The 9,791-nt window shown below is 41.5% G+C and overlaps 1 protein-coding gene across 2 annotated transcripts in view; it reads left to right on the top strand.

The window, feature by feature from the left end:
* Positions 1 to 245: 245 nt before the first annotated feature.
* TBC1D14 (TBC1 domain family member 14) overlaps positions 246 to 9,791 on the top strand; it is a 64,295-nt gene continuing 54,749 nt past the window's right edge. Inside the window, exons 1-3 of one of the 2 annotated variants that reach the window (XM_062492665.1) lie at positions 246 to 394; positions 559 to 561; positions 5,665 to 6,400. In XM_062492665.1, coding sequence (XP_062348649.1) covers positions 352 to 394; positions 559 to 561; positions 5,665 to 6,400 — 782 coding nt within the window. In that variant the 5' untranslated portion in view covers positions 246 to 351. The remainder of the gene's footprint in view (positions 395 to 558; positions 562 to 5,664; positions 6,401 to 9,791) is intronic. The other variant, XM_062492664.1, reaches the window with a different exon arrangement.

Below are 9,791 nucleotides of genomic sequence, written 5' to 3'. Positions count from 1 at the left end.
CGGCAGCTGCCGCCCCTCGCCCCCCTCCGCGCAGGCGTTCCCTTCCCCGGCGGGCGGTGCTTTCCCCGGCGCGCCGCGCAGGGGGAGCGGCGGTGGCTGGGCGGGAGGAGTCCGAGCTGCGGGGGCCGGAGCATTGCCGGAGGAACCCGGTACCTGTCCCGCAGCCAGGTGTGCGCCGCCGGCTCCATGGGAGGCCCCGCGTCACGCCGAGGGGGTGCCCAGCGAGGGGTGGCTGCTCCGCCTCAGCCGCGCTGAACCCGGCGCTGCTCCGCGGGGACGGGAGAGCAGCGACATGGACCAGCCGCCGGCCGCCTCCTAGTCCCGCAGCAGCGGCTGTGGGGCGGGTCCGGCATGGCCCAGCGTGACGAGAGTGACGGAGGGCAGCGCTGTCCCGGTGAGGTGTCTGGGCTGCTGGGGGTGTTAGTGGTACCTGTTGGTGTGAGGGGCAGAGCCCGGGCCCGAGCGGGGCAGGCAGGAGCCGCCTCAGCACGGAGGGGGCCGCGCTGGCTGCGGCTACTGACTTGTCTGGCTGCGACCACTCTAAAAAGTTAAGAGGAGCAGGTGGGCTGAGCCTCGGGAATGTTTACCGAGGTGGTTTAAGACCGCAGAGAAGAGCGAGCGCTGCTTTCTCAAGGTTTCTTTTTTAGTTGTTGTTGTCGTCGGTTTTTTTTTTTTTTTTTTTTTTTTTCCGTTGTTGTTGTTTCAGTTTCTTTGGGTTGTTTTGTAAGCGAAGGCCGCTAGCTCGGAAACCTTCGCGGAGCGAATCGGGTTCAGCCCGTGAGAAGGAAGAAACTTTGATCTCGCTGCCTCTCCTCCAGTCGAAGTCTCATAGGTGATTCCCAAAGACCAAACAAAATTACATCTCACAGTAGCTGAGGTTCTCCTGATGTTGCTGCTAATTTAACGTGGTTTACAGAGTTTTCAGTAATTATGGTGTGGGGAGGGTAAAAGCCCTGTAAAGCGCTTCTGGAGCAGAGGCTTTAACAGAGCACTGTAAACTTGTTTGTATTGCCGGCCTGACGGAGCAAAAACAGTTGAAAAACGGTGAATGGCTTACTTAAAATTATTCTCTGAGCAGTCCGCTCAGAAACCAGATTTGTAAAGCTCACGCTTCTCAAAGGTCATCTCAACTAAAAAAAAAAATCTCCACTATTTTATTGTCTTTTTGCTGGTAAAGTTTCAGCAGTACTTACGTAGGTGGCCTTAATTTCTGTATCCCATGGTTTAGTTTAAAGGCAGACTTTTTGTAGCTTTAGGAGTTCTTCACTGCTGGCAATGTTGTGGCTGTTAGAACATGCACATAAATAAACAGAACTAAGAAATCTTTAATAAACAAAACTGAGTTTGATGGTCTTGTGCACCAAGGTCACCCAAACCTGCCCTTGGTAACAACAATGTGTTTCTTGGTACATGCTACAAAAATATTGTTAACTGCATGGAGAATATAAACCGGTAATTTAAAAAAAAAAAAATATTAGGAAGAAAAAAAAAGTTGCAACTTTGTAATTAAAGAAATTCTTTGTTCTTAAAAACTTAAGAAAAAATGCTGGCAGAAGTGTTGAAGAGATAATGTGTGATGTTAACTGTTCGAGAACTAAGCTGTATATGCATTCCTCTTTCATTCCTGCTAGGCAAGAAAATATAAAGCCTGTTTTGCAAATTGTTGTCTTACTCTCCTTGCTTGTCTGAATTGCATCATAACTCCCACCGAACTTGGAATAATGGGCCTTGAGTTGGCATCTTTCTGGTTTTGTTTTACTCTAATGGTTTGGCATTGCTGTTATCTTTAACTTTTGTATTAAGCTGGGTTTAAAAGACATTTCTTTGTAGATCTTAGAAATTAAAATCAAATTCGACTTGTTCCTTCTGTATGCTTGAGTGATATGCGAAGCCAAAATCTATTTTAAAGCCTCTGGTTATTGTCAGAACATGCCTTCTTGCATGCTGTGATCAGAATTTGGGGAATGTGAGGCTGTATGGACAGCCCTGCTGAGACAGATCAAAACTCCACCTGTCAGAAAAAAATTTGCCCAGGAGAGGGTCTAAAAGCAGAACTAATGTATGTTGGTGTTTTCATGAAGTTCTGATACTTGTGGTTTAGAGCCTTTCTTTTTGTTTAGGAACCTCAGTGATTTTTTTATTCCCAAACTTAGATGTAAATTTCTGGCATTCACAGTGTTCTGTGACAGAGTTGTGCAGGGTAGCTGCCCTTTCTGTGAGTAGTTATGTCCTGGTGTTAATTTTGAGCCTGGCTACAAAACTGTCTTTATCAGGTGCTCCTTTGCACTTAAGTTGGAAGTGTTAATGACTAAATAACATCTACCTGCTTTCTCATCTCCACTTGTGACCTTGGCTGTATTTTCGTAACTCCCTTTTCCTTGTTATTTCTTGTGGGATACTCCCTCTTAAAGATCATATTCTCTATAAGATATAGGATGGTAAGACTTTACAAATGCTGATTTTATTTAGATTGTAATATATTTAAATAAACAATGGGGGTTATCAATCCTGTGCAGACAAAATTGCATACTATTTCTCAATAGTTTATTGTACTCAGAAGATAATGCTTCAACATCTTTATGGAAAGAAGTTACCATTGGAGAAATGACAGAATGTTTGACATCAATTGTCAGATTTTGTACTTACCAGGGAGGCAGCTAAAACAGAGTATAAATATCACTCCATTCTTAAAAAACAATCCTACAGCAACTTAACTCAAAATGAATCAAGGGGTTCTCGTGTGCGTTCTTGACAGCTGATTGCACCTCATGTTTTCACTTTAAGCCCTTGATGCGTACACTTCAAAGCCTCCCACAGTTTCGCTGAACTGTGTAAAGCCTTTGTAGCTTGCTGTTGCATAATTTGTTCCAGCAAGCTGTAGTGTTGTATACTTCTGCATTTCCTGGTTGCCCATTTAAAGGATCTCTTCCTGTTAATTTTTTTGTTTGAGAAAATACCAAGTCAAGTTGAAATAGCTTCAGTACCTGGCGTGGAATTTTATTTTCCCTTCTTAAAAAAAGTCTTTTGTTTACAGTATTTGGCCTCTTGAGCTGCTGTAGTTAATGCCTCTGCCAAGGTCACTTGAATGCTTACCATTCGTAAGCTTGGTTGAGAAGAGCAGTGCAATTAAGCTAGGGGCTGGCTGCTACTTGGGAAAATCATTGAGCAGAAGTAAAGGCAGTCATGGGAGGAATTCATTATGGGAACTTGCTTGCACTGTTTACCCAAACATCATCAAAGCTGTTCCTGGCATACTACATTTCTGTGTTTGTTTTCTGGACTGCACTTTCTAGGTGCATTTATAAGTTTGAATTCTTGTCAGTCAAACTCCTTGGTTACGCTGTTCTGAAGTGTGTATGTGTATGTGCTTTAGAGTAACATTGGGGCTGGGTGAGCTGTGGATTTGAAGAGCAGTGTAATGTATATGAAGGAATAAAGGTGAACACAGGGAGAAGAAAGCTGTCAGACTTATGTTAGAAAAACAAGCAAAGTCAAGTAAAGAAGGTCTGAGAACAGGAGATTCCAGTATATACAACAGTAATTATGTCTAATGTTCATGTTATGTCTTATTTGTATGCTTGAGCTATCACTGTTGACTTCTTCAGTATAATCTTGCCTGTGTTCAAGGATTACTCTTTATTTTTTTGCTGGCCCTTGTAATTTTAATTTAGTGAGTAGAGAATTCATAATTTACACACTTGGTGTGCCAGCTATTGCAAGACATCAGTTTAATTGCAGGGGATATAAACTTTTCAAACCATGGTAATATGAAAAAAAAAAGTTGCTATAGCAACTCTCTAAGAAAAGAGTTCACACATCTTCAGAAGCTTTTTAGTCAAAACAATACACTTGAAACCTTGCTTAGGTAGAGGATTAAGCAACTGGTGCATTGATTGATTTGGATGGGTAGCATATAGTTGGCTGTTTAAAAAGTTCTGAAGAAGTCTAAAAAATTAAATAGCCAGGGTTGTTTTTCCTTGACTTTTGTCTGTGCTTAGGAGTGGATTGAACTGGAGTTTCGTGACTGCTAGTGAATGCCATTTGGGTAGTAAGTTAAAAATTTAGTGTAGCATACAAAGTGCAGATGGATTCCTGAACTTTCCACATGACTGAAAATTTGTGGGGAAAAAAAAGTTCTGTTTGGACCAGTGAGATATGTTTGAAATGAGTTTTTTTCTCATTCACTGCCTGTTGGTATCACAATGCCAAACTGTATTGATGTCCTCAGATCTAAGAATGGACTGTGTGTCAAGCCCTGATGTTTGGCAGGGCTCAGGTGACATTAGCCAGGGGTTTAGAACTGTTGGAAGATAGCAGTTTTCGCTGATGTTTGAAATTGAGAAGTTTGGGTTTTCTTTTGGGGTATGTGTGTATCTGTTTTTTAAAAATACGATGTGGGGAGGACCCTCTAGAACAACTGGAACCTTTAAGTGAGAGAGACTTGGATAGAGACTAGGAGACCAGAAGTAGGAGACCAGGCTTCAGAAACTGAAGAAAAATCTGTCTAGAAAGCAGTCTGTTTGCAAGATGGAAGGAGTGTTCTTCACTCGTTCGCACTTATCCCAGAGTGTTTCAGAGAGAAGAAATTGAAGCAATTTGCACATATTTGTTCTGCCAACTGCTGCAGAATAACTGTATTACAAACTTCAGAAGAGCTGTAGACAGTTTAATTACTCATATGGAAAGAGAAGATTTGTGTGATGTCAGATTAATGATCATATAGCGTTTAAAGGGTCAGCAGCAGTTCTGGAAACCAGGGCAGTATTCCTCGTGGTTTTCCAGGTGTATGAAAGTTGCTGTTGGGTTTGGTGCATCCAACCTGTAGCTCCTATTTGACAGCCCTTGCTTTGCAGGTCGCTCAGACTGGAAGTGGGGCACTGACTGGATTAACTGACATTCTGACAGCCCCTGGGGAGACAGCATGGGTGGATATTGCAAAGAAGAAGGATCACAGTCCCTGAGTGCTGTAAATGCAATGTGTTTGCAAACTTCATTGTTACTGGATGTGCACTGATGAAGTGCATTGTGTGTATTGTCAAAACATTGACTGTATGGATAGCTTTATAGCTGTTCAGATTTTGCATCTCTTGCTTAATGCAACAATGATACATTATGCATTTTCTTCTGTGACAAATTTATTATCAGTTTATGGTTTCCAGAAGAATGCTGAGAAACTTGGTTTAAATGAACACTTCTGAATCTGGTCTAAGTGTATCAGAACAAATTTTGTAGCCATCTGACATCAGCAAATGTGAATTTATGGCTGTATAAAATGAAATTTCATATATTTGCCTCAATATCAGCAGGGAATGTTAAAATACTGCAGGTTTTATAATATGTAATTTCACTCTCAGGAGATATGTTAGAAGTGAACATGGGCACACAAACTGCTTATGAAAAGCTTTTCATGCTTGGCATTTTCTAGAAGCCTAATTTAGATTACCATTGTCTTGGTTGTTTGTGGTGGATGAAGGGATAGTAGTCATGTGCAAGAGAAGCCAAGTAACTTTTAATAAAAAACCTAAATTAGGACAGGACAGAGTGCATTACAAAAACAAACCAAGAAACAACCATGGGAAAAAAAACCAACCCTACTAAGCAAACAGTCAAGAACAAACCACAGTCTTCCTGCAAACTCATAATATTTTCTTTCTTTTTAACCAGTTACCAGCTGGGCCAAGACGACCGATGCAAATTTATCCAACTCTTTAAATGGTTTGACCTTCATGGGAATTCTGGATGCAAGAGTGGGCAGCAGTTTCCAGGGCCTTCAAAATCTGAACTCTGGGACCCCAAGAGAGATCTCATTGCCGGAGTATGGACCTGGCCTGCTGTCCAGTGCTTTAGAAGATTGTCATAGCCTTAAATCAGTGGATTCTGGTATTCCAACTCTAGAAATAGGAAATCCAGAGCCTGTTCACTGCAGTGTGTTGAATGTGAAGAGAAAGCAATCAGAACCTGAAATTGTGCCTGACAGGGCTTTTCAGAGCACGTGTACACTGCCGCCGTATGTGCCTCCGCATTCGCTGACTGCTGAGCATGACCATGCCGTGCGAAAATCCTCCACTTTCCCAAGAACTGGGTATGACACAGTCAAACTTTATAGTCCAACCTCAAAAACTCTAAATCGGAGTGATGATATCTCTGTTTGTAGTGTGTCTAGTCTTAGCACAGAACTGTCAACAACTTTATCAGTTAGCAACGAAGACATTTTGGACTTTGTGGTCACAAGCAGTTCAAGTGCAATTGTGAATCTCGAGACTGACGAGGTGCACTTTTCGGATGTTACCCTGAATTCCTCTAGAGACAGCAATGACCAGAACCAGCAGCAGTATTGTCACGAGACAGACGTGGACAGTAAACGGAAAATACTGGGACCTTTTACAAACTTCTTTGCCAGGTAATGTTTCCATAAAAGATATTTTGATGGATTATGTAAGATTTCAGGAGAAAGGTCTTGTTTGATGCTGTACATTGAAAGATATAATAGGCTGGTGTTTTCATTTAGATCAGTGTTAATATATTTTTTCTTTTATGAGTAAATGGGTAAATACTGCTGGGGTTTAAGGCTCTCCATCCTACTCTATTTTATATTTATGGTGTATGGAAGCATCTTAAATCTTGTAAGATTCCTTCTATATTACAGTAAAAGGATTTCTGAACAAGGTATTTTTTCTTCTGAACAGTGGTTTCTCCAGTGATATAATTTGTGATTTTGGCCAAGGTCTTTAATCTTGTGTCACATAACTAGATAAATATAAGTAGGATCCATACCCGTATTAAAGAACTTTGACATCTGAGGACTCATAAGTAGTAGTTTGGTAGTGGTGGAATATTTTATTGATCATTGTAAGGGTATGAAGCTTAAAGTACAAATACTTTACAAACACTTGGTGTGACTGCTCTGATCTTTCCAAACCTCCGTTACTGTTTTAAATCCTTTCCCTTAATTTTCATATGAAATGAAAACATCTGATATTGTGTCACCCACTTGTTCAAATGTTAGCATTGGCTACCCCAAGCAGTTTCTAAATGTGGCCTTTGTATAAATAGTAAGGTTCTAAATGCAGATACCCCAAGGATGGGGGGAATGAGGAAGAGGGCTGATCTACTTTTGGGGGGTTGAACTGTTGGCTGGTAGGTTCTTTTTCTTTAAGTTATGTAAGACATTCATAATGTCTTTTAAGTTTTATCATCTGAAGCTTGATATATTTTAGATAAATTGTTCTAGAAAGAAATTTTAGACACCAAGGGCAGTTGACTGTGAATAACCTGTTTTGCACATGGCTTCAGCTAATATCTTTTTCCTCATGCAATTATGTAGGGTTTTTTTGCATGAGACAAGTAGACTAATGAAATACATAAAGAATTGGCAAAAATCATTCTTTGAAAGGATGCCTTGTTTGCAAAGCTTAAGACAATCAATTTTTTTAGACCTAATAAGCTGGTTGAAGCCTTCGTTGATTTTTATTCTTAGGTTAAAGTACTGTGCAGCAGAACTCCAGTCATCAGTCACGTTTGAGATGCTGATGTTTTTGTGGACCCTTGTCTGTTTGTTGCCATAGAACCAGACTTAATTCTGAAGCAGGAGGTTCTCAGCAATTCAAAGCATAAACTTTTGTTACCCATTCTGGTAGCATGACAGTGAACTCAAATGCTGTCCTTCAGCCTGGAAGGGAGCACAGTGGAACAGACCCATTTAGACCTCACTCAGAGTAGGATGTTTAACCACCTCTCAGCTTTTGCCATCCAACAAAGCAAAGCCATCTGTCCAAATTATTTTCTAGCATAGTCTGTGGTAGTTTTACCAGTGTTGCAGAAACTGTAGGGCTCACTAGACTGAGCTTTTTAACCTGAATCTTTGCAAGTACATTGAATGCCAGGAAACAAAGGCTGTCAGTACTGCCTTTTAAACGGGGAACAGATAATCTTGGTCACTGGGTGATGTCATTGTAAGAATATGAGGATTAAGTTCAAACTAGGTGATCAGTCTGTAACCTAACCTTGAATATACTTCTCTTTGGCATCTGCTTCCTGCTCTGTTTTGGAAACAAGAGTTGCCCAGTTTTTCTCTGCTTGCACACCACATGCCTGCATTTTATGCATCTGTCTCGTGTCATGAGACCTGGTGGTGTTTCACAGGTATTGAAAAAGCAGGGAGCCTCAGAAGTTGTTCTGTGCCACAGGAGTACTATTTGTATTTATGCTGTCAGCATTGTTAAGGTTCAAAACATGCCGTTGCTAGTTTTTGTTGGTATTTGTAATCTGCTATCCATGGGTTTGAAAACTCCTGTTCCCTGGAGGTCCTGTGAGCTCCTTGGATTTCCAGAACTTGAACCAGTACTGAAGTAAATTAACTTGGGCCTTGCAGTGTTTTGTTTGAAAGTAGCTGCTTTCTAGAGGTTTTCCTACGCAGCTTACCCTGTGCGCTGTACAGGGGTTGTATGCAGTGTGAGATGAAGAGAAGGCATTTTGGATAGTATTGTTAAAGACCAACTTGCTGAGAGGGAGCTTCCTAAAGCAATTTGTTACAAGTGCTGCAGTGGTGAGTATAAACAAAGTCCCAGAAAGGAGTTTGTTCTTAGCACTGCACTCTGGACTGAAAGCTGTGATTCAGTCTTGCAGGTTGAGTGCATAAACTTCACTTCAGAGAACCAAGGGTGAGCCATGGCAGGAGAAAGTCAAATTGCCTTAGCTTTGATCAATGGCTGGAACACATGTATGCAACATGGAATGATGAGACCTGAGTGCTTTGTACACAGCCTTCTAGCAGCCTGATGGTCATAAGGTAAGGCTACAGTGTGGAGTCTCAGCTCTAATCTGCAGGTTTAGCTCTTTGAGGGCTTCTCTGGGTAATAGGATACAGGTTTGAACCACTGAGAGCAAAGATGAGTCAGCTTAATTTTTTGCACAGGTTTTTGATATTTGTTGAAAGGGAGAAACCTTGCTTCTTGAAATGGCACCTATGCTTGATTTGAACCCCATCTGGCCTTGGAGGATGTGTTAGTTTCTCTGATCTTATCAGACTAAACTTGGCCTTGACATGTCAGTTATGATTTGTGGCTGCTTGTAGAGATAATACTGACAGTAATTAGATGCCTCCAATCCTTGGTCACATGTGCTTAAGCTACTTACATATCAATTAGGGGTAAGTCTTTTGCAGTATCAAGAAAATGCTTAGAGAAGTATTTGCTTTAGAATATATTTTTTGGCACTGTACACTTATTTTTTCTTTTGAGAGTGTGTGCATGTGCTCTGTGCACAAGGTTGCATGTTCTGTGGTGTGTTATGAAGTTTTGGTTTGAGACTGCATTTACAAAATGAGTTGTAGAGGACATCAGAGAAAAAGGGAACCCTGTTGGCTCATTTCCTTCAGGCCTGGCACCTTCAAGATCATTTGGGAATGGAGTGCTCCTGACCTGCCTCCTTGAGCGCTGTGGTGAAGAAAGTTTTCTGGACTGCTTCTCTGGCTCAGTTTGTGTCCTCAGCAATTTGAGTATCCATAAGGTCTGGTTGTTTCCTCTGGCTGCTGGATGCATCTTTGGGTGTGGGCAGGAAGATCCAAAGTGAGAAAGAGGCTGCTTTCTTGCTGACACACAGCTTTTCTCTTGGAAGAGCTTAAGGCACCACAGGTACAGTGCTCTCATTAGGCTCCAGGTTGGCATGTGTAAATGAATTACTGCTTCTGAAAGCAGCTGTAATGCTGACTGTTGACAAAAACACCTGACATATTGGTTGTTTTCAAGTGTCACTTGTATCAGCTTTAAAAGCCCAGAGGCTTTTCATGTAAG

This window comes from Cinclus cinclus, chromosome 5 (genome assembly GCF_963662255.1).
Source record: "Cinclus cinclus chromosome 5, bCinCin1.1, whole genome shotgun sequence".
NCBI lineage: Eukaryota > Metazoa > Chordata > Aves > Passeriformes > Cinclidae > Cinclus > Cinclus cinclus.
This window is presented reverse-complemented; position numbering and strand designations above follow the sequence as displayed.